Source organism: Lepidochelys olivacea, assembly GCF_965140295.1.
Source record: "Lepidochelys olivacea isolate rLepOli2 genome assembly, chromosome: 9".
In the NCBI taxonomy this organism is placed as follows: Eukaryota; Metazoa; Chordata; order Testudines; family Cheloniidae; genus Lepidochelys; species Lepidochelys olivacea.
This window is the reverse complement of record NC_140419.1, coordinates 102,703,188-102,727,719: the sequence shown is the minus strand read 5'-3', so window position 1 is coordinate 102,727,719 and position 24,532 is coordinate 102,703,188. Positions and strand designations below refer to the sequence as shown.

At 44.8% G+C, this 24,532-nt stretch overlaps 1 protein-coding gene across 2 annotated transcripts in view; it reads left to right on the top strand.

Moving 5' to 3' along the window:
* Positions 1–24,532, top strand: part of TEX11 (testis expressed 11) — a 148,016-nt gene that overhangs the window by 20,671 nt on the left and 102,813 nt on the right. For both annotated transcript variants that reach the window (XM_084638556.1, XM_084638557.1), the window contains exons 5-10: positions 7,862–7,942; positions 8,041–8,160; positions 9,926–10,006; positions 13,574–13,659; positions 18,801–18,858; positions 19,700–19,795. In XM_084638556.1, the coding sequence (XP_084494682.1) occupies positions 7,862–7,942; positions 8,041–8,160; positions 9,926–10,006; positions 13,574–13,659; positions 18,801–18,858; positions 19,700–19,795 (522 nt within the window). The remainder of the gene's footprint in view (positions 1–7,861; positions 7,943–8,040; positions 8,161–9,925; positions 10,007–13,573; positions 13,660–18,800; positions 18,859–19,699; positions 19,796–24,532) is intronic.

Below are 24,532 nucleotides of genomic sequence, written 5' to 3'. Positions count from 1 at the left end.
CCTCATCCTGGCCCCAACCCAGAGCCTGCACCCCCAGCCCAGAGCCCTGACCCCCTCATTCCCAGCCCACCCCACAGCCCTCACCCCCACATCCCAAACCTCTGCCCCAGCCCTGAGCCCCCACACACCTCCAAACCCCTCATCCCCAGCTCTGTTGGGTCTTGGGCATCAATAGTTTTCTTCAACTGGGTTGCCAGAAAAAAAGTTTGAAAATCACTTCTCTAAGAGACTGTCATATAAAGCATATAAAGGGGTTTTTCCTTCTAAGAAGTCTCTCCAGTTAAAGGGAAAAGGAACAAGCGTTGTTGAAGTTAAAGCCTTATTTAATACTTTACAATTTAAATGCTTTAGGTATTTTTCCTTCTTGTGGGTATAAAGGGTAAAAGGATTTTTAATGGTGTGTTTGCCATGGTACTAAGCAGGCTGAGGTATAGGGGTGCCATTTCATATTTTGTTAGGGAATGCAACTTTAACCGGGAATCCAGGGGCTACTTAGGCACCTGAAAACTCTAGGGTTTTTTGCAGATAATAATTTAGAAATTAGCTGTTAAGGCACTGTATCTAATTCCTATATAAAAAAAAGAGGATTAAATAAATATTAGGCCCACTCAGCTCTAATACTAAGATGTTCTCACATCTTTTAAGTCTGTTAAGTCACTTGAGGGACACTGGTTAGGTTTAAAATTGTAATGTATATTCTTTGTTACTAACTCTTGAATACAACAATTGAAACAACTGTAGAAAAATCTAGATTACTTTTTATCACTTTTTTGCAGTTCATCAGTCTTGGAATAGATCGTTTAACTTTGGAAACATCCAACTAGGGCAAAGCCCTCAGAATTTATACTGCACCTGCCTGGGGTTGTTGGGGTGTTACCTCACTACAAATAATAGACTAGAAACTGGAGGGAAACAGGAGGGAAAGTGACAATTTCAAGTCACTTTCATTTTCACAGTGTTGCCAATACCAAATGTTCAAAAATCATGAATCAGGATCACCAAAAATCACGAGATTGGCTTTAAACTCATGAGATTATGTAAAAATAACAGATTTGGTGTTCTTTCTATTTGCCTTCTGCTTTTTGAGCCTTTAGGGTGCACTGGGGTTACATTTTGAAGCTTTCTCCACAGCCACAAGGGCTAGAAACTTCATTTTTTAAAAAAAATTGTCAAAGTTTGACTCAGACTCACAATTTATCAGACCACTCTGTTTTATTAGCACAGCTGCTCTGCTAATACATTTAGAAGTGAGCCCCCCGAGTGGGGCTTGTGTCTTTTAATTTATACAGTTTTTTGGAGAACAAGTTACAGAGAAGTTACAGACAAAAGAAGAAAAAGATTTTAGTCACCACCCTTCGAGATCTCTGAGACCAGTCACGTATCTTCAATTACCTGCCACCCTTAACAATCTCCTTTAACAGCTTCCAGTTAACTTAACTAATTGCCCTTCACACCTTCCATTCTGATGCCTGCTTCTTAGACTTGCTGGCTCTATCTTAATTGCTTCTCCATTCAAAAGCTAACTGTCCCTACGTGTGCTCCCTCAGATACTTTGTAACATATTTTGGCATGCGCTCTCATATACAATGTATCCAGCATGTCCCCTTATACAATGTTATACTTCCACAGAACGAAGGCTGAAATCATCACATATCTCCTTGACTCCAGGAGCCGGAGCTTTAAGGAAAACAATTATCATGAGACTCATGACAAAAGCATGAGCCTTGGTAACACTGCTTTCCCTTCTGTTTAAAGGCTCGTTACTTTCCAGAAGGCTCTGAAACACAACACGACAGCGACTGAGTTGCAGTTCTCACAGGAGACTAAATCCAAACACTAAGAAAATTCTATATTTTAAAGTTGAGACAAAAATTGAGACTTCTGAGGTATATCAGGGCCACTGCAGGCAGGAAAGGGAAATAAACAGGCACAGGTGCTCTGAGCAGCTCTTCCTCTTGAATGAAAGTTGGAGGGTCAAATCTTCTAGTCCGTAATCCAGTAAAACTTCTGTTGCCTCCACTCATAGATATTAAAATGTGCTTAGAATCATAGAATAGAATCATAGAATATCAGGGTTAGAAGGGACCTCAGGAGGTCATCTAGTCCAACCCCCTGCTCAAAAGCAGGACCAATCCCCAATTAAATAATCCCAGCCAGGGCTTTGTCAAGTCTGGCCTTAAAAACTTCTAAGGAAGGAGATTCCACCACCTCCCTAGGCAACGCATTCCAGTGTTTCACCACCCTCCTAGTGAAAAAGTTTTTCCTAATATCCAACCTAAACCTCCCCCACTGCAACTTGAGACCATTACTCCTTGTCCTGTCCTCTTCCACCACTGAGAATAGTCTAGAACCATCCTCTCTGGAACCCCCTTTCAGGTAGTTGAAAGCAGCTATCAAATCCCCCCTCATTCTTCTCTTCTGCAGACTAAACAATCCCAGTTCCCTCAGCCTCTCCTCATAAGTCATGTGTTCCAGTCCCCTAATCATTTTTGTTGCCCTTCGCTGGACTCTCTCCAATTTATCCACATCCTTCTTGTAGTGTGGGGCCCAAAACTGGACACAGTACTCCAGATGAGGCCTCACCAATGTCGAATAGAGGGGGACGATCACGTCCCTCGATCTGCTCGCTATGCCCCTACTTATACATCCCAAAATGCCATTGGCCTTCTTGGCAACAAGGGCACACTGCTGACTCATATCCAGCTTCTCGTCCACTGTCACCCCTAGGTCCTTTTCCGCAGAACTGCTGCCTAGCCATTCGGTCCCTAGTCTGTAGCTGTGCATTGGGTTCTTCCGTCCTAAGTGCAGGACCCTGCACTTATCCTTATTGAACCTCATCAGATTTCTTTTGGCCCAATTCTCCAATTTGTCTAGGTCCCTCTGTATCTTATCCCTGCCCTCCAGCGTATCTACCACTCCTTCCAGTTTAGTATCATCCGCAAGTTTTCTGAGAGTGCAATCCACACCATCCTCCAGATCATTTATGAAGATATTGAACAAAACCGGCCCCAGGACTGACCCCTGGGGCACTCCACTTGACACCGGCTGCCAACTAGACATGGATCCATTGATCACTACCTGTTGAGCCCGACAATCTAGCCAACTTTCTACCCACCTTATAGTGCATTCATCCAGCCCATACTTCTTTAACTTGCTGACAAGAATACTGTGGGAGACCATGTCAAAAGCTTTGCTAAAGTCAAGAAACAATACATCCACTGCTTTCCCTTCATCCACAGAACCAGTAATCTCATCATAGAAGGCGATTAGATTAGTCAGGCATGACCTTCCCTTGGTGAATCCATGCTGACTGTTCCAGATCACTTTCCTCTCCTCTAAGTGCTTCAGGATTGATTCTTTGAGGACCTGCTCCATGATTTTTCCGGGGACTGAAGTGAGGCTGACTGGCCTGTAGTTCCCAGGATCCTCCTTCTTCCCTTTTTTAAAGATTGCCACTACATTAGCCTTTTTCCAGTCATCCGGGACTTCCCCCGTTCACCACGAGTTTTCAAAGATAATGGCCAATGGCTCTGCAATCACAGCCGCCAGTTCCTTTAGCACTCTCAGATGAACTCGTCCGGCCCCATGGACTTGTGCACGTCCAGCTTTTCTAAATAGTCCCTAACCACCTCTTTCTCCACAGAGGGCTGGCCATCTGTTCCCCATGTTGTGCTGCCCAGTGCAGTAGTCTGGGAGCTGACCTAGTTAGTGAAGACAGAGGCAAAAAAAGCATTGAGTACATTAGCTTTTTCCATATCCTCTGTCACTAGGTTGCCTCCCTCATTCATTAAGGGGCGCACACTTTCCTTGGCTTTCTTCTTGTTGCCAATATGCCTGAAGAAACCCTTCTTGTTACTCTTAACATCTCTCGCTAGCTGCAGCTCCAGGTGCGATTTGTCCCTCCTGATTTCATTCCTACATGCCCGAGCAATATTTTTATACTCTTCCCTGGTCATATGTCCAACCTTCCACTTCTTGTAAGCTTCTTTTTTATGTTTAAGATCTGCTAGGATTTCACCGTTAAGCCAAGCTGGTCGCCTGCCATATTTACTATTCTTTCGACACATCGGGGTGGTTTGTCCCTGTAACCTCAACAGGGATTCCTTGAAATACAGCCAGCTCTCCTGGACTCTTTTCCCCTTCATGTTAGTCCCCCAGGGGATCCTACCCATCCGTTCCCTGAGGGAGTCGAAATCTGCTTTCCTGAAGTCCAGGGTCCATATCCTGCTGCTTACCTTTCTTCCCTGTGTCAGGATCCTGAACTCAACCAACTCATGGTCACTGCCTCCCAGATTCCCATCCACTTTTGCTTCCCCTACTAATTCTTAATAACTATACACTTCATACTTAAATATCTGAGCCATCTTATCCGGGGCTACACATTTTATACACACTGGCTCTCAGGGACTATATTTTCTGGCATATTCTGAACAGTGCTGGGCACACAGATGGTGCCCAGTGAATAATACAAATCATGACAATAGTCATTGACTTTATGGACTCTGTGGGTGTAATTTCTGTTCTTTGTTCTGGAATTGGCCTGGATATAGCTGAAACCCTAAAAATTTGAGGCATAAACACATCTGATACTTATGACACTTTCTGATTCTTTCCGTTTCTCAAACCTAGAACAAAAAATGACAAAACAAAATGGTTTTCAGTTAAAATGTAAAATTGCATAGTAGCCATTGCTCTACAACCCAGCATGGGGCAGAACCTGCCACCCCTTTGGAGTTAAGCAGTTTCCTCTCATCTGATTCTCATTCTCCATCCTTTCTGACCTTTGTGCTGATTTTCATGCTGTCAACCATGACCTCCATCCCAATCTCCTGGGACCGTTTGCTGGAGTCTCAGAGAACTGGCCACCTTGGTTTTGCTCCCATCTATCAGGTTCCTCTCTTTTTGCAGCATGCAGCAGAGAGAGCAGCTGGTCTACTGGATAGGGAACTGGTCCTGAAAGACCTGAGTTCTACTCCTCCCCATGGACTTTCTGTATGACCTCAGGCCGGTGCCTTAGGGACAGAGTTTCAAAGGTTTTTAGGCACCCAAAGATGCTGCTAGGTATCTAGTGGAGTTTACAAAGCACGTAACTTTCTAGGTGCTTTTGAAAATCTCACTAGGTGCCTAAATACTTTTGAAAATCTGGCCTTTAGTTTGTGTGTGCCTCAGTGCCCCACCTGTAGAATGATGATAACAGCACTGCTCTACCTCACCGAGGGGCTGTGAGGAGAAATAGGTTAGACCTTGTGAGGCGCTCAGATACTATGGTGCTGGGGCCGCATAAGTACCCACAGGTAGAGTGGGAACTTCTCTGTACCACTTCTATCCCTTCCCTGGGTTTTTGCCCCTTCTTTTCACCTACACCTCCAAACCTCCCCCTTTTCTGAATGTAACCTTGGCTCAGAGGGCTTGGCTGTATTTTTTCTGAGTCCCCTGCTTTGGCTCTAAAACACGCACCCCCACCCTGGGATTCCTGTTTTACAGGCTAGATTTTCAGATCTTTAATCACCAGCCCTTTCTTGCCTTAATCACCCTGCCTCTGTTTGTAAAGAAAATACTGACTCCCTGCCCCAGGGACATCTCTCCTCTGCAGAACGTACATTTCACACTAATGTTGTGCTGTAGTTAAGAGCTCCACCTGGGAGCTCACACACCTCCTGTAGGAAACTCGGGATGGGGGGCTCTCCTCCTGCTCTCCCCTGCCCCCCAGTTGGCACCCCTGCTGAGGTATCTGTATACCTGTGATGGTTCTTGGGATACCCAGGACTGTGGGTCACCTTGTTACCCCCTGCCTCCAGCAACAGTGAGTCTTTCTTGTGTTAGCTGGGTGTGTCAGCTCCCTGACACTGCTAGGCTTTCAGTCACTTAAGTACTATCCTCCGGAGCCACACGTGGCTCTTCAGAAGTTAAAATGTGGCTTCTTGTCTAGGCACTGACTCCTGGGCTGGAGCTACAGGCGCCAACTTTCCAGTGGGCCGGGGGGTGCTCACTGCTCACCCCCTGGCTCTGCCACAGGCCCTGCCCCAACTCCACCCCTTCCCGCCCCCTCCCCTGAGCCTGCCGTGCCTTGGCTCCTTCCCCTCCCCCCCCAGAGCCTCCTGCACGCCACGAAACAGCTGATCGGGAGGTGCAGGGAGGGAGGGAGGGGGAGGCACTGATTGGCAGGGCTGCTGGTGGGCGGGAGGTGCTGGGAGCGGGGTGGGGAGCTGATGTGGGTGGGGCTGCTGACATATTACTGCGGCTCTTTGGCAATGTACATTGGTAAATTCTGGCTCCTTCTCAGGCTCAGGTTGGCTACCACTGCTCTGGGCTATGCTAGCCCTAACTTCACCTTGCAGGTTAACAGTGAGTACACCCCAGTCCCTCTGACATTGCTACTCCCAAAAATTCCAGATCCTTGCCTCCAAGAAGTAGGTACTTCAGTTTGCCAGTTTTATCTTTAATCACTGCTTCTGTAACCGCACAGCACTTGTGAGCACTTACAATAAAACAAAATAAGATTTATTTAAGACAGTATAAGAATTTAACTAGGAACGAGAGTGTGGTAGAAAAGTAGATTTCCCTCCAAAATTCAGTCTGTGGCAGAGCTGGCTGGTTTCTCAAGAACGAGGATCCAAATGTTCATGAAAGCAGCCCTGCTCTATAAGGGGTTTTTCTCAGCGAATGGATACAGAGTCCTCTCCCTCCCATATGTTATACTGAAAACAGCCTTTTGTTTCTATTTATAGATCGAGCAACCCACAGTCTTGGTTAAAGTTTTATTTTTTTTTAACTCTTTAAGTGGTTTCAGTTGTTGTTTGTTAACTCTGATGGTTTCCCATTCACAGTCTTAGTACTGCACAAGGCTAAACAATTGAACCTTAAATTGCATCACTGGCCAAACAGGGAGTGGTGACAACTTCTCTTTGCTCGAATGGGCTATCACCAAGACACATTATCTCCTGGTGTTTGTACTCCAGGTCCATAAAGCAAACTTTCAAAATAAATACATTATTCCTTAAATATTACCCATATATGCATCTCACAATAATTATGAATCTTGACAAGTTACGAGCGTTCTGTAGATACCTTATATGTTATTATTTATGGATAAATATCTCTTAAGACATGTTTGGCATAGTGAGTTTGTCAGCTCTGAGATGAGAGATGTTTGCAAAGAACAGGGGACCCTTTTGAGACATTACCCAGGGTATGATCTGGACTGATGGATAGCTGTGTCCCCTCAATTCTGCAGCCTTTTACCCTGCTTCGCTGTGAAAATAACCAGTCCAAGTCTGCTCTCACGCAGCCTCCAGCATGTAAATCACTCCCTGCTATATTCCATGAGTACTATAGAATTACACTACAAGGCAACACCAGCAAACTTTCAGTTCCAGATTTCCTCCAGAAACGTGTGTCTTGTATTGCCCAGCACCCTCCTGGATGATAGGAGCTCATATCAGGTCTGTCATTTATTAATAGAAAATGATATGCACAGGTCTTGTTATCCCAAATGGAGTTTCCCAAACATTTCAATCTTATACTGGTTTAGATAAAATAACGACAACAAAAATTAACTATAGAAAGATAGATTTTAAGTGACTTCAAGTAATGAGGGATATAAGTCAGAATTGGTTACAAGGAAATAAAAGGTAAAATGCAACTAACACCTAATTTAACAAGCTAAGTGAATACAAAGCAAAGGTGAATCTCACCACATGTTCCAACAGTCTTACTGGCTGAAAGTCTTTCAGTCAGGATCTTTCCCCCAGTGCAATTCTGCTTCCTTTGTTCTTCAGAGGTTGACGATGCCGAGGATAAAGAACAAGTGAGAAATGATTTGGGTTGAATTTTCACAAAACATGTTCCTTTTCTGCTTCAGATGACCATGAAGACTGGAAAAGGGTGGGTGGATGTTGGAAAAGCCGCCCTTGGTGATGGATTTCTTGTGATTGCCATAAATGTAAGTTTCTGGCTAGGTACAGTCTCCTGCAGACACTCTTACTAGCAAGTGCTACAATTGAGTAACAGCTTTCTGGGTGCTTATGTTTTCTTTTCCAGAGTCTAGAAAAACTATATGCCCAATTAATGAAGAGGAGCAGTGGTGAGGCAGATATTCAGGTGCACAAAGCTGATGTAGAGAAGGACCTGTTCAAAGTACTGTCTTATCAGGCTGAATCAGTACGTGTCCTGGCCGGTTTCCCTTTGTAGGTCACTGGGGCATATGGAATGTATGAATGATCATACTGGAACTTTGACTTAGTTGTTAGAAGTGTGAGTTCCTGTCATTAAACTGGAAAGATAAGTTTCCTAGATCTGCTGTAAGGTCTCAGATTTGACCCCTCAGTGTTGCAGTAATTTAAGCATTCTTAATATACCTATTTTTTCGACATGTAACTCCACTAATTTATCATAATCCTGCAAAGTTGTTTAGTTCATTTCATGAAGACTTGGAGTATGTCTACACAGCAACTAGACACCTGCAGTTGGCCTGTGCCGGCTGACTTGGCGGGGGCTGTGGGGCTGTTTCATTGCTGTGTAGATGCCTGGCTTGAACTAGAGCCTGGGTTCTACGACCCTGCGAGATGGGAGTGTCCTAGAACTCAGGCTCCAGCTCGAGCCCAGAAGTCTACACAGCAATAAAACAGCCCCCGCAGCGCAAGCACCACTAGCCTGAGTCGGCTGGTGTAGGCCAGCCATGTTTTTTTTTTTTTTTTGCTGTGTAGACATACCTTCTGTGATTTAGCTCGCAGGAGTGTTTATAAAATGGACAGCTATCTTTTCGAGGCCTGAGTCACCTCCTACAAAGGTCTGTGCTTCACTGGCTGAAGAAGCAAGATATCTGATATTGGGGTTGAGCCAGGGTCTCCACATCCACAGCAGTGCAACATATATTTAGTGAGATACGTAAATTCAAAACCACACATCTCTGTACCAATATTCTGTCACTAAAGTAATCAAATAATACTTAAGTGCAACATTGCATCTAGATCACAAATAGCCAAGATCTAAGAGGTGTTAAAAAGCTGCACACAGGAAGCTACTTGCAGTGCATAATAACAACTTTATTGCATGTGCCACTAGATGGTAATCTTTAGCTATGCTAACTATGCACACACGCATATATAAACTATTTTTTATGTACAGTGTTTTTTATATATAAGTAGGGAGGTCATCGTTGCCAACTCATGATTTTAAGATGAGTCTCACGATATTTGGTGATTTTTCTTAAAGCTCCAACCTCTGCAAATCATGTGAATAGGCGAGAATCTCAGTTTTCTTAAAAATAATTTTAATAAAAGTAAATTTGTAGTCCTTAAGAAGAAAAGTTTGAAAATGACGCAAGTGTACCCTTCTAAAGCACCAAAAAGAAATAAAAAAGATAAAAAAACTCATGATTTGTAAGCCACCCATGATTTTTGAATAGTTGGGGTTGGCAAAACTAAAAAGTGGTACAGAAATTGGGGTACAAATAGGAGAAGGCCTCAATCCCAAAGTTGCACAGGGAGCCAGTGGAGGGGCCAATGTGTCTGGAGATCAGATTTGCTGAACTGTGTTCCCAAACTTTTTACTATGGTGACTCACCAACTGCATTTTATTGGAGTTTTTTTGTGTGTGACCCTCTCAGGGACTGTATTCATGGAAGAGGCCCAAAAATCATAAGCCAGCATCCTTCTCTTCATCGCCCCACTGAGGGGCATTGACTACATGCAGTAGGATCCTCTGCCTTGTATCTTCATGGCAATTTTAGCATTGGAAGGAAATGATCACATGATTCTACATGTTCACGCACTATAACCTCAGAATTTCACAGTGTGTCTTGCTGTTTTTGTTATCTCTCCACTTACAGTATAGTGAGTTGCACTGTATTGTGAGCCGAGAGGGTATTTAAAGACAAATTGTTTTTATTCTAACAATTTATTGGCATGTTCTGTTGCTTTCTTAGGCAGTTGTTCAAGGGTATTTTCAGAAAGCAGTGACATGTTTGCAACGCTGCAAAGATATGTTGACAAGGCTGCCAAAACAGGTCAGTGAAATCAGTTCTTTTGTGTCCTTCCAAAAGTTTAATATTAACAAGAAAGAAAGCAGCTTTTCAAGGAGCTACTGATGTCTCAGAAAATTCTGAAAAATACTTATTAAGACAATTCTCTGTACATCTATTCTGTGTCTTTCCTTTGCTTGTTCTTTTGTACTAAGGACATTTGTTTCTTCAAAGTTCACCTGCTCTTGCTGCTTCCTGCAGTTCCCGTTGGCCGGGAATGGTGAACTGAGGCCACTGGGAGCTGCGGGTGGCTGTCCCTGCGGACGGTCAATGTAAACAAACTATCTCGCGGCCCGCCACCAGATTACCCTGACGGGCCGCATGCAGCCTGCGGGTCACAGGTTGCCCACCACTACTCTACAGTGTAAGTAATAAAATCTAAAGGGTTCAGAGTAACAGCCATGTTAGTCTGTATTCGCAAAAAGAAAAGGAGGACTTGTGGCACCTTAGAGACTAACCAATTTATTTGAGCATAAGCTTTCGTGAGCTACAGCTCACTTCATCGGATGTGTCCGATGAAGTGAGCTGTAGCTCACGAAAGCTTATGCTCAAATAAGTTGATTAGTCTCTAAAATCTAAAGGGATGGATGAAGGCTGAAATATGACTTTTGAAAGTGAAATGTGGTACTGTGCATGTTGTGGTTGAATGGGATTTAACTGGTTTCTGTGAAAATCTCTGCATATCCTTAAGAGTATCTGAGTGTAACTGATTTGAGGAGTTCTGCTTTCATTCTAGTTGCATGGACAAAGCTGCAATCATTGGATGAGTCATTAAAGTGACTCACTGGGGTATTTGTATTGCTCCTTTTCATTTCATTTTAAATGTTACATGAAACTCCTCCATTAAGTAATGTTAAACTTGATGGCTTAGGACAGCGGCTCTCAACCTTTCCTGGGAAGGTGTCTAGGTAATGTTTTAAGAGGGAGTTCGGTCAAAGGATGGGTCTTCACCGACTCTGATAATTGAATCTTGAATGTCACTGGATTGATCTGCTTGAGAATCTTGGATGGGCTTAGGTATTGGTGATCCAGCTTAGCTGATGCTCAGGTTGATTTGAGATTCTGAGTTGATAACCAGACCTTGCTGGTTGATAACCGGATCAGATGACCAATGCTAAAGTTAGGTGCAGCCTGGTGACCCCAATCAGCTTAATGCTTGTAGACCACATCTGCTTGCAGAAGTTCACGCTGTAAAGTGCGTGCTGACTGCTGGCTAGTTGGTTCTGTTAAGACAGGTGTGGGTCAAGAAGCCATCCTCTTTTCTTAGCAGCATTACAATAAGCTATTGGCAATCTTGATGCCTAGCTGGATAAATGCATCCAGCCCAGTTGGGGATTCTGTCTGTGCCACTCCTCCTTGAGTCTATCCCAGCTGGAAGGGACAGCACTGAGCTGCCTTGTTCCAGTTTGTGTCTGTTACCAGGTGCTGAAAATCTGCAGCGTAGTGAGCAACCAGCTGGCATCCTTGCTTCAATACCTGGTGCATGGCTTCTGCTGTATGTTACCATTTGGGTTGTTGAAGGTCATTGAAGTGGCTTGGACAAATTCCTTGAACTGACTCAAGAGGGGACTAGATTTCTCAAGCAGTGGAGAATCCCAGGTCAATGCTTCCCCAGTCTGCAGACTAATGACGAGTCCCACTATGGTTTGGTAGGCAGGAAATGACTGTTGGCACAGCAGGAACAGGAACTGGCGCTGGTTTAAGAACCCACAGTATTTTCCACAGTCCCTATCAAGCTTGTCAGACAGTTGGGATCTTGGGTACTCAGGGAGCCTGAGTCACTGATGACGTGGCTTGTGCCTGAAGGGCATGGACCTGGCTTTAATAGATTCTTCAGGGTGCTCGCTAACTCTGCCAAAGAGGCATCAACTTTAGTGTGGTCCATTGTGCAGCTAAATTACATCTCGTCTTTTTGGGCTGCTCAAACTTTCACGGACCAGGGTGTGGGCAGTTATGCCTAGTGATTGGAGCAGTGGCGGTCAGACCTAGTGGTTGGAATCAGTGTCAGAGGCCAGGGGCATTGCTGAGGATCAGAGATGGAGCTAGGAACCAGGGGTCAGGGCCAGAGCTGGGAACTGAGCAGGGGTGGAGCAAGGCTGGGAAGAAGGCATATAGGATCACAGCTGCAGGCGTAAGTGTTGAGCCGCCAGCAACTTGTTGCTGCTGCTGAGCTTAAATGCAGACCTGTAGCGATCTTGAAGCCAGTTGGGTGGGCTGGGCTGGCCAGTCAGGTGATTCTGCTGCCAAACTGGCTAGCCCCAGGTAGAGCCCTGCAAATCTGCAGATATCCGCTTCATATCCACAGACCGTTTTTGCGGATAGTGGATCGGCTGCAGATACAACTGGGCAGGGTTCTAGTCATTGGTGGCGCCTGGCTTGCGGTGTCCAGTTCGGGCAGCCTGGGGGGCGCAGCATGCTCAGGACTGGCAGCCAGTGGCTGGGCAGCAGATCAGAGTTGGGGCTGTCCAGCACCCGCTCGTCGTGCTACTTCCTGTCCAGCAGCTTGGGCCCCTCAGGCAGTGCCAGCGTCCCCATCATGGCCTGGCGCGGCAGCATTGGCCACGCTCCCAGTCCCAGGCCCGGCCCACCGGCTCCTCGGCAGCAGGGCCTGTCCCCGGCCCTGGGGATTGGAGTGGGCGGGGCCCTGGCGCCCCATCCCTCCAACGCACTGCGATGCAACACGCACTGATCTGCCATGTGCCATCGCTTGCGAGCCCCCTGGGAGCAGCATGCGATGCAACGCTCCTTCCTCCCAGCAACCCCTTCTGCAGTGCCTCTTCTCCTCGAGACCCGCCCCCACCTTGCCCCTTACCCCCAGTCCCCATCCTCGTGCTGCCTCTTCCCTGTCAGACCCCGCTCCTCCACTCCCTCTTTCCCTCCTCCCCCTGTTGCTAGCCCTGTGAGATGGCTTGTTGCTATGGATGTGGGTGCGGCTGTGGATACAGGTAGAAGACGGCTAGTGGATTGGATTGTGGGTTGATCCTGGCAGATTCAGATTGGGTGTGGATCCACGTTTTTGTATCTGCGCAGGGCTCTAGTCCGAGGCTTAACTGAGGTAACTCAGGTTCCTAACACTTACTCACAGAGGAGCTGATGAAGCAGCAGTATTCTGAAATATCAAACATTGGAAGAACCTTTTCGCCCAAACTGTACAGTGCAATAGTTCCTGCTTTTGTGATGGGTTTTTATTCTCTCCCGAGTGTTTAGCTCTCTGTTGTTTCCTATTCTAATTTCTTGCGTTTTTTAGTTGTCCCTGTTCAAGTACTCTTGTTGTATTTATTGATGGAAGTGGGCTGCAACATGTACTCAATCAGTTCTACTGTTATGTGTGACCTTGAGGGATTTATTTATTAATGCTGCTTTAGTTTCCCATAGAACAACAATACAACAATTTTAGTCAGATTCCTTTTCCTCCTATAAAATCAGCTCTGATAGTGGTGGGTGTAGCTTTGATATAAAAAGTATTTTAAGTGTGCCTGAGACTCAACTGCCTTAGATTTCAGAAAGTCATTACAAGAACCTAACAGGAGAAGCACTTTTTTTTAATTGCAGACCTGTTATCTATCAATCCTCTGCTATAACTTTGGAGTGGAAACCTATGAACAGAAGGGGTATGAACAGAGCTCCTTCTGGCTCAGGTAATGTAAAAAGGAAAACAAAATGCAAAGTATTTTTTTCTGAGAAAATAGCAAATGCGGTTGAAGGAATAGGAAAAAGCAATTTTTAGTTTTTGGATTTCATTGAAAAAATGCAAAATTTTGTTTAAAAAAAAATTCTTTGTGGAACATTTTTTTTTGGAAAAAGCAGTTTCCTGATGGGGAAAAAGTTGTTTGAAAATTTTCATATAGCTCTAGTATTAAATGAATCAATCTGTAACCCTTTTGCCAGTCAGAGTTGGCAGGAACAAGGGCCGGGTTCAGTATCTAACGGTTCCTTTTCAATAATACAACACAAAACCGTCTTGAGTCCCCACCCAGTGACCTGCGACAATTACACACCACCCCATGGGCACCACTAAGAGGCCGTATTTCCCTTCTCACAAACACAGAGTCTGAGTTAGCAAAAAACAAAACAAAACTTTTTAGTAAAAGGAGGGAAGTAACTTAGCATTAATTTGGGAAAACACTGCAAACAAGGTTCATAAACATAAACTATGAGCGAAAGACCCACCCCGCAAGTAAGTTGGGCAGTGTCCTTTTCCCCTCGGGTTCTTAAGTGGAGCAACCCAAAAGTCTGTTTAACATGCCTGACCCTTCTCTGCACCCCACTCACAGTTGCTGTTCTTGGTCAGTGCAGCCCCAGAGTTCAGCGGTGCATCTGCAGAGATCACCTCCCACCCTGGAGGGGTGGAGGGGGTGGTAAGGAGGCACATTACATGCGCCGCTGCTCGGGCACTCAGTCGCCACACCTCTCCCTGCCAGCCACCCCACTGGCCACTTGCCACGCCTCTCCACCAGCCACCCTGCTGGCCGCTCCTCTCCACCAGCCGCCTTGCTGGCTGCTCACTGTACCTCTCTGCCAGCCACCCTGCTGGACACTCACCAAGATGTCTCAGGGTCCACCACTTAACACAGCTCTCAGTAATTTCAGCTGTTAGTGGGGGAGCCCCACTGCTGGTGCACACTGGGCAGTCTCTTACATCAGAGACACTGTCCCAAAGCAGGTCTAATTCTTAGACCTAGGTATCATGATTTCAGCTCTGCAGCATATAACAAGACTGTCGGTTGAGTCTAAATTGGTGTTTTTATTACACAGTTGAGAGAGGAAGGGTCAAATGGTGTCTAGGAGCCTTAAGCAGGGCCCACACCACCAGGTGCAAGTACCTGTCCCCACCCCTTCTCAACTCACTGGGTTTTGGAACCCATGTTCCCTGCCTACCAAGTGCTGTTTCGTTGAAGGTGAGTCCCTCCAGCAGGGTATGCCAGGTACAGTTCTGCTGCCCTCGATTCACACAACAAGGGTAACAACCCTTTATTACTCCTGCCCCAATAACAAGGAGACTGGGGATCCAACACCAGCCAAAAGTGATCATTTGGGCAAGCAATCACATCATACTGAGCACTAGGCAGAGTAGGTGTGCCTATGCAAACGAGATCAGCTCCTGAAGTCCTCTTCCACAGCTCATCACAGATGTCAGGAGAGAGCTCATTCAGACTCTGCTTACAAATCTAAAGCTCTACTTGGCTGAGCAAAGCTAGGCCTACACTCAGCTCAGTGGCATTTCTCTGTTTACAGGCACATCCTTTCATGTCAACCTCAGTGTTATCTCAACATCAGGAATCCCTTTCACATGGATTTTCATGTTCTGACATGAGGTCCCTTCTTTGCATGTAGAAATATTCATGGCTCTCCTTAATTCTATCCATACCACTTATTCTCCCAAGGAGGCTGTGCTCTAGGGGGATTGTTCCCAGCTATTTCCCCTTTCATAATGCCATAGTGATGGTTGCACCTTAAGAGATGTGGAAAGTGTAGAAAAATGCAGAAAAATAATTCATGTCAGCATTACATGCGTTTGCTAAAAGTAGTCTTTGAATTGCTCATAAAAGAGTTACATACCAAAAGCCATAATTATACTGTTGATGAAAGTTTGTTTCATGTATTAGTTCTCCCTACTTTAGTGTTCTCAGCCACATTCATTGGGCTACAAGGGCTCAGGCAATTCCACAACTGGCTGGGTGCCTTTACTACTCATTCACTGTTACATGTGACCTTGACAGATTTATTAGGTTTCCAATGTTGACATCTTGGAGAGACTCCACAAAACAGCAACACAAATGATTAAGAAGCTGGAGAAATTGGATTATGAGGAAAGATAAAATGAATTGTCTGCCTATTTGGGCTAAATGACAGCATGCTAAGTATCTACATATAGGGTGTAAATTCCAATGTGGGAAAGGAATTGTAAGGGGTGGTAAGGTGGGGACCAAGAAAGCAGTGCAATAAAATTAAGAAAGGAACATTTAGGCTATCAGGAAAAATTATCTTGTGCCAGACTCAGAAAATTAGAATAGATTTTAAAAAAAATTATTCAGAAGAAATCAATTTGACAATGCCTCCTTTAATCTCAAACAATTAATGATCATAGATATTGAGTCAAGGAAGTCTTGAAGTAGTGTTTAGGGTTCATTAAAACTGATATTTTGGAGAACATCTCTTTATTTTGTTCTCTTTACTTAGAAGATGGAATACTAAGTGCTCACAAACACCAGTGAGAAAATCTTTGGAGTACAGAACTAACCATTGCAAAGCACAAACATTTGCCTGGATAGAATGTTATAGCACCATCTAGTGGGATTAATGTTATCTCATACTGAGAAAGTATCAGATCTGGGAATAAATTCCTGTAGACAGAGGCAGATTAAGGTTTTGTGGGGCCTTGGGCCAGAGCATGTGGGGGCCCTCCTCTGCACACTTTCTGCCTGTGGCCCTGCCCAGGGTCCCACACCATTCTGTCCCTTTCCCCCATTCCACCCACAGTCCTTCCCTATTCCACCCGCTCACTGCAGCCCCCCTTTGCTCCTTTCTCCCCCCCACCCCTGTGGCCCCAAGACCAGAGAAGCTCTGTCCCCCGCGGAGGGCGCTGGGGCCGCAGCGGGGAGTGAGAGCTCTCCCAGCCCTGAGGCCGCAGCAGGGAGCCAGACCTCCTCCAGTCCCAGGGCGGCAGCTGCCATCCGGGGTCTTGCCGCTGGGGCTTCCTGTGCCACTTGGGGCTTCAAACGGGGAGTGGGGCCGGGGCGCTGGGGTTTCCCCCGCCCCACCCCACCTCCCAGCACTGCTGCCAGGGAGCAGAGTGGGGTTAGGCGTGGGGGCTTCCCCTGTCTGCTCGGTGCTGCTGCCAGGGAGCAGAGCAGGGTCGGGGTGTGGGGGCTTGCCCTGCCCTGCCCGGTGCTCCTGCTGGGGAGAGGGGTCAGGGCTCGGAGACTCGGCCCTGCCCCGGTGCGTGTCCGCTGGGGGCAGGGCACCCTATTCTGAGGCCCCCCCAGTTGGCTGGGGCCCATTGGCTAATCCATCACTGCCCACAGATGTAATTTGTTTTTGCATCCCTAAAGTTTTTGCACTCATGTCCCATTTGTTACCTAGCTTCAGTTTTATGGAATTACCCACAGGCATTCACCTCAGAGGCCTTTTATACTGTGATTTAGTGTTTAGAACAAGGACTGGGAATCAAGACTCCTAGGTTCTGTTTCTGGATCTGCTACTGATTTGACATGACCTTGAAAGCAGGTCACTTACCTTCTATGTGGTTTAGGGCTTGTCTACACTTGAAACACTACAGTGGCACCGCGGCAGTGGTGCAACTGCACCGCTGTAAGCTCTTCAGTATAGACACTACCTGTGCTGTTGGGAGGGGTTCTCCCATCTTCATAGGCAATCCAACTCCCCAACAGGTGGTAGCTAAGTTGACAGAAGAATTCTTCCATTCGCCTAGCGCTGTCTACACTGGGTGTTAAGTCAGTTTAACTTAACTGCTCTGGGGTGTGGATTTTTCACACCCGTGAGTGATGTAGCTGGGTTGACTTAACTTTTTAGTGTAGACCAGGCCTAAATTTCCTCATCTGTATAGTGGGAATGACATTTCTGTTATTCTGAGAGGTATTGGTGACTGCTTGGGTCACACTCCTCTTTGAGCTTAGGGTGAGAATGCACCCTGTAGTTAACATGAGTATCAGAATGTGTTAAACAGAAGCACCTCACCTAAGACAAAATGGGGTTGTGAACCCATCCAGGAGTTTAGATTGAGTGGGCAGAGTGGTTTTGCTGAACAATGTGTGTGTATGAGAGGGAAGGCAGAGCACACACAAACTGAGAACACACAACACAGAGAGAGAGGCAGAGACAAAAAGCAAGAAAGCCAAGCAGCAGTCTGTGAGCACAGCATGACCTGAGAAAAGTCAGTGAGAGCTTTTCAGACTGTTGGCTAAAAAGACTTTGGGGTACAAGCTAAGAAATTGATTCTTTTGTTCTTGGTTTCTCCTGTGTTTGGAGAAGCAGGACTTTGTACATTCCTTGTAAATAAACAAGATTGCATCAAATAAAATATCAGACTCCATCAATTTCTACTTCCAACTGGAACATCTCCAGGGCCCAGAAATTTGACTAGCCACTCAGTTCAAAAAGGGGCAGCACTACGTATCTACCTCAAAGTGGGGTTATGAAGCTTAATTAACTTACTTGAAAACAGCAGAAAGAACTTAGTTTAATTCAGATTTGGGGATTTAGAAGGCAAATTAAATCCTGTCTGTTCTTAGATAATGGTGAAGATTATGTATGATTGTGTGCTCTGTCTTGTTGTTGTCGTCTTGTCCTATGATAATCATATCAGGCTGTGAAGTTCAAGAATGAATTCAGTTACTCTTACAGCGTCCTTTGTAAGGACACCTTGAGCCAAAGTGCTAAATCCGAAGAGTATCACTTTCTTTACCATATGACATTCAAAAGTGTTAGCAGGTGTTAGAGCCTGCTTCTGACACAGCTTGCACAGTTGACATATCTTGGTCCTATCTCTATTGATTTTTATTCCTGTGATGTGCCCTGTCTGCAGTCTCATGGATATTATTAAAGGATATTATTTTCTGATGCTTTTATATCAATCAGAGGATCTTTTATCTTTTGACCATTTATTTTAGCTAATATTTTCCTCTGTGCTCTATGTGGCCCTAATAATCAATGAAATGGAAAAGGTAAGTATGAGTTCACTGCGTAGTCCAGAAAGCTGACTGAGTTCTTCTTACATCTCTTAGCCCATACAATTCTTATCTTTTCTTTTAAACTCCAGCCAGAGCTATGATATTGGGAAAATGGATAAGAAGTATTCTCCTGGGGAAGAAATGCAGGTAAGAAATAAACATACAGAAACTTCTGAATTACACACAGTCTAATAGCAGGATGTCATTAGTGCCAGTCCTGCTCTGCAACCCCCAGTGCCTCTCTTTGCCAGTCTTGGACTTCCCCTCATAGCTCTGCCAGTGGTTATCCATCCTGATCTTTAGCACTTCCTGCTATTTTAGTCCCACAGAATGGTAGTGTAGTGTAAATAATTCTCCAGTAGGTACTAGGCTGAGTCTGAGACCGAGTCATTGCTATGTGTGTCCTTAGTCATATTTGAACCTAGATTTTCATAAAGACGTAAAGCTTGTGCATTAATACTTTGCTCCAGCTAGTGTATTTGGAGAAGAATTACGTTATAACCCATAGGCTCTGTCTTGACTGGGAAAAGTGGTCAATTTAGGTTAGGTTTAGTGAATGTGGTGTTACTTGATCTTTTCCCTAGTTTAAATGAACTTTGAACTTGACCAGCTAAATTAAGCTAAAGATTATCCTGCATCTACAGAAGGGAAAAGGTCAAGTTTAGGTCAGGCTTAGCTAGCACGTTTACTAAAAGCCTGACCTAAACTTAACCAGTTTACCATGTCAAGACAAATCTTCAGAAGGGATAAGAATACAATTGTTATATGATGCTAGTGCCTAGCAGTCCCAATCAAGGAGCAACACATTGTGCTTGGCACTGTACCTCTAGTAACAGAGAAGACAGTCCCTGGCCCAGTGTGCTTCAGTGAATATTATCCACAGCTTATATTTCCATCTCCTTTATTTCCACTCTTTTGTGCAATATTTAAGTGTTGTTTTTGGTTATTTCATTTGAGTTTAATTATTCACTTTGTCTTTTCTTTCTAGGCTAAAGTGCTGCGGTTATTAGCCACTGTCTATTTGGAGTGGGATTGCGAACAGTATCAAGACAAGGCTCTCAGGGCTATAAGCCTGGCTAACGAGGTTGTAACTTATTGTGATGTCTAAGCAGGCTGGATTGATTTAATACACAAATTTTAATAATGATTTAAATTGGCAAGCAGGAAACCTTGATTTAAAAAATTGATTTTAATCTTGTTTTGCATTTGTGTTTTTAGTTATTTTCCTAAAGAAAGGTTGGTTATCATTGGTTGGTAACCATTAAAACATATTGATTTGGAACTAAATATGGCATTTACACTAAATTTTGGTTCTTCTTTTTGCTACCATATATTTGTTTAAACAGTTATATAGCTTAATTTCCATTTATTCAGATTCTCAATTTTTTCATTTTTGTTTTGCTCCATTTACTATTTTCTAACATTTCTTATTTACTAGGTTATTATTAATTTTTACTTATGATTTGTGTCAGGCTCTGTTTGGATCGACATTCAGATTACCTTAAATGTGCTGGACACATAGGAAAAAAAGTTTATCAAAACATATTTTGAGATTGAAACTGTTTTATTAAACTGTAGTTAGTGAAGTGAACGGATTGTTTCTAGTCACCATGTTCTTCAAGATTTTAGAATTAATAGATCTCATCCTCTCACACCCAGTGTTTATTCTTAGATTATAAGAGGAAAACAAGCTTTCCTGCTTTTTCAGCTCCCACTGGTTTCTTCAATTTAATGACTAGATCATTCAAAGTTAACTGGTTAAATAAACTCAAGTGAAGAAAATAGTCTCTCTGAACCCGCAGGAAAAGATACTGCTGTCAAAAAACGGTTTCGCAAACTCTGGCTCTAGGTGCTTACCAGTGACTTCCATCAGTTCAGTCGTTCGCCTTTCTTCAAAACTGATAGCAAATATATCCTGCTTAATAGTGTTTTTTATTTAAATTTAAATTATCTTAATAGATGTTAGTAAGTTTTGGTCTTAACATAGGTTGTCATAATTTAAAATTTACTTTTAAATAGGTTTATTTTTAAAAACACACTTGTATTTAATTTAATATTTTTTATTAAAATAAATTGATTTTTTTAAATATTTAAACAAAAACATTGATTTTTGTCTACCTCAGGTCTAAACCATCACCAAAGTCATTTCCAATACATTTGGCTTATACTCACAACACTGTGGGATAAATTCACCCATGGTGTCAAGTATCGGTGGTAGCCGTGTTAGCACTGTATCCACAAAAACAACAAGGAGTCCGGTGGCACCTTAAAGACTAACAGATTTATTTGGGCATAAACTTTCGTGGGTTAAAAATCCACTTCTTCAGATGCATGGAGTGAAAATTACAGATGCAGGCATTATTATACTGACACATGAAGAGAAGGGAGTTACCTCACAAGTGGAGAACCAGTGCTGACAGGGCCAATTCTATCAGAGTGGATGTAGTCCACTCCCAATCATTGATGAGGAGGTGTCAATTCCAGGAGAGGCAAAGCTGCTTTTGTAGTGAGCCAGCCACTCCCAGTCCCTATTCAAGACCAAATTAAAGGTGTTAAATTTGTAAATGAATTTTAATTTTGCAGTTTCTCTTTGAAATCTGTTTCTGAAGCTTTTTTGTTCAAGTATGGCTACTTTTAAATCTGAAGTCAATGGAGCGCCATCAGAGATAACTTTGGCTCGCTCTATACATTTTGTGTTTTTTCTGATTCATTTGCCATGTTCACAAACTGGTGTAGTGCTGGTAGCTTTCATTAAGAAGAAGCCCTGCTGAATGTGCAGATCATGCATCTGTCTTTCTGCTATGTATTTCCATCAGTAGTAGATGCCTGTTGATAATAATGGTCAGACCATTTTTTTGGCATGGATGCATAAAATCTGCACATACAGAATAGAGTTCAGTGGTGTCCAGCTGAGATGTAGAACACCTGGTTTTTCAAATGACAGACTGGAAGACTATTGCCCTTGGGTCACAGTGTGTGACCATGATAAAATAGTGCTCCTGTAGAATTCTCTTTCCCATATGAACATGCCAAATTAATTTCATTCCTCCTTCCCTTTGGGTTAGCCTGTGCAAATGACGTTTCAGTAGAATTAATCTTTGGCTGGACATCTTTACATTTCCATTTCTTTGGCTTAAAAATGAATTGTAAATTCAAAATTTTGATTAAGATTTTAATGATTTTAAGTAAAAGCTAAAATCCAACTTTACCTGCAGCAAATGCTGTCGAGGCTTTCAGTCAAGTGATATAGTGTGGCTTAGAGGCAATGGAGAATGTATCTTAGGATATCCCCCCATCACCGTAGTATCTGAAGGCCTTACAATCTGTGTGGTAGACAAGTACTATTTATCCTCATTTTACAGATGGGGAACTAGGGCACAAAGAGAGGCAAAATGGCTTGTCCCAAGTAACCTAGCAAGTCTGTAGAGGAGCAAGGACCTGAAACCAGGTCTCACAAGTCTAAGGGCATGGCTACACTTGCAAGTTAGAGCGCATTAAAGCAGCCCCGTGCACTCTAACTCACGACGTGTCCACACTGGCAAGGCACGTGGAGCGCTCTGACTCCGCGGCTAGAGTGCTCCTGGTACTGCACCTCGGCGAGTGGAATAACGTTTGATGCGCCCCCGCTGGAGCGCCAGTGTGGACGCCCCGGTCTGTTAATGCGCTCTGATCGGCCTCCAGAAGTGTCCTACAAAGAGCTGGACGCGGTACTTGGGGGTGACCCCACCTCCACTCTGAGTACTACGATGGACACTTCAGAGCCCAGTTCAATAAGGCAGGAGGAGGAGGAGGAAAGCAGGAGCGAGGGTGCTGAGGAGGAGGAAGACACCCTGGAATCCCTAGATGCATACAGCCAGGAGCTGTTCTCAAGCCAAGAGGAAGGTAGCCAGTTGTGCGGCTGGTGCTTGGGGAAGAACAAACACCAGAGGATGTGCCCGGTAAGTGGCTTTTATTTTGGGAAGGAAGTCATTTGGTGTGGGCTCTTGGGGCAAGGAGGGTTAGGGCTGCATGCATGCCTAGATGCTTAATAGGGCATTGATGTGCTCTCTCACATCATGGTAATCAGCCTCAGTGATCTCTTCAAAGGTCTCATCCACAACTTGGGCAATGTGCTTGTGCAGGTTTCTCGGGAGAGCCACTGTGGTTCTTGTCCCAGTCAGGCTAACATGTCCGTGCCACTGTGCCGTGAGAGGCGGGGGGACCATTTCTGCACACAGACAAGCTGCATATGGGTCAGGGCGGAAGCTGCATTGCAGTAGAAGACCCTCCCTTGCTTCCTAGGTCACCCTCAGCAGTGAGATATCTTCCAGGACGAACTCCTGTGGAAAATGTGGGGACAGTGTTCAGTATAGGGGCTCCCTGCAGCTTTTGGCTCTCCCCAAGGCACAGAAACCCAGAGGACAGTACAGCCGTGAAACAGTCAGTCACGCTTGTGCTTACTCACTATTTTGGGGCTCCCGTGGGTTATATGCGCTCGCTTTGGGACAGGCAAATTATGCTATTGTGTAGACTGTGCTTGCCCTTAAGTAGGGGGGAATCATTGCTCTGTCTGGTGTGAACAATGCTGCCTCTGTTAAATGTTACATTTTGCCTTTATAGATGCAACCTTGAGATCTCAGCCGTCCGAAAGACTCCAAAAAATTAGGAAGAGGCCACGTAGAAGCAAAGAGGACATACTGCATGAAGTAATGCAGCAGCCCCTTAACGAGAATCTAAAAGTGCAGGAGTGGAGGAAGAGTGAAAGGAGGATCCGCCAGCAGAATGAGGAGCGCTGGCACAAAAGCGCGGAGCTCTGGCAGCAAAGCACGGATCGGCTGATAAGCATCATGGAGCGCAAAGCGGACTCGATGCAGGTGCTCATAGCACTGCAGACAGAGCAGATCTGCGCCTGCCCCCCTGCTGTAGCCCTTGTCCCAAAACTCTTTCCCTTGTGCCCCCATGTCACCACCAACCTGCTTTCCCCAACATCTGGTTTCTTATTGCCACCAGCTGCTTCCAACACCTGTAGCTTCACCACCCAACCCTGCAAACTACAAACCTTACCCACTGCACTCAACCCCCATCACCATGCAGTATAGCCACCCTGAAGTGCAGCACTCATTGCACAGCACTCCAGACAGGAAGGCTGAGTATGATAACAGGACATACGCAAATGTGTGATTGTACTGTTCACCACCCCACCTCCTTGCCCTTTCTTTTTCCCAAGCCGTTGTGTTTCTTTTCAATAAATGAGTTTTCTTTTCAATAAATGGATTTTTTGGCTTTGAAAACATTCTTTATTATTGCATAAAGTAAATGATACCTTAGCCCAGGAAAGCAAAAGGCACTGCAAGTCAGTGTAGCAAACACAGATTCCTATTATCATTGGAACCACTGCACTTCACTCCTGTGCAAGGCACCAAACATTACCGGTGGCTTTCAGCCTCAGGTTGCTCCCTCATGGCATCCCTAATCCTTGCAGGCCTGCACTGGGCCCCTCTAATAACCCTGCTCTCTTGCTGTTCAAATTCAGCCTCCAGGTGTTGAACCTCTGAGTTCCATGCCTGAGTGAATCTTTCACCCTTCCCTTCACAAATGTTATGGAGAGTAAAGCACGTGGCTATAACTGTGGGGATGTTGTCATCGGCCAGGTCCAGCTTCCCATACAGAGAGTGCCAGCGGCCCTTTAAACGGCCAAAAGCACACTCCACAGTCATTCTGCACCAGCTCAGCCTGTTGTTGAACTGCTGCTGGCTGCTGTCAAGGTTCCCTGTGTAGGGTTTCATGAGCCATGGCATTAAAGGGTAAGCGGGGTCTCCAAGAATCACAATCAGCATTTCGA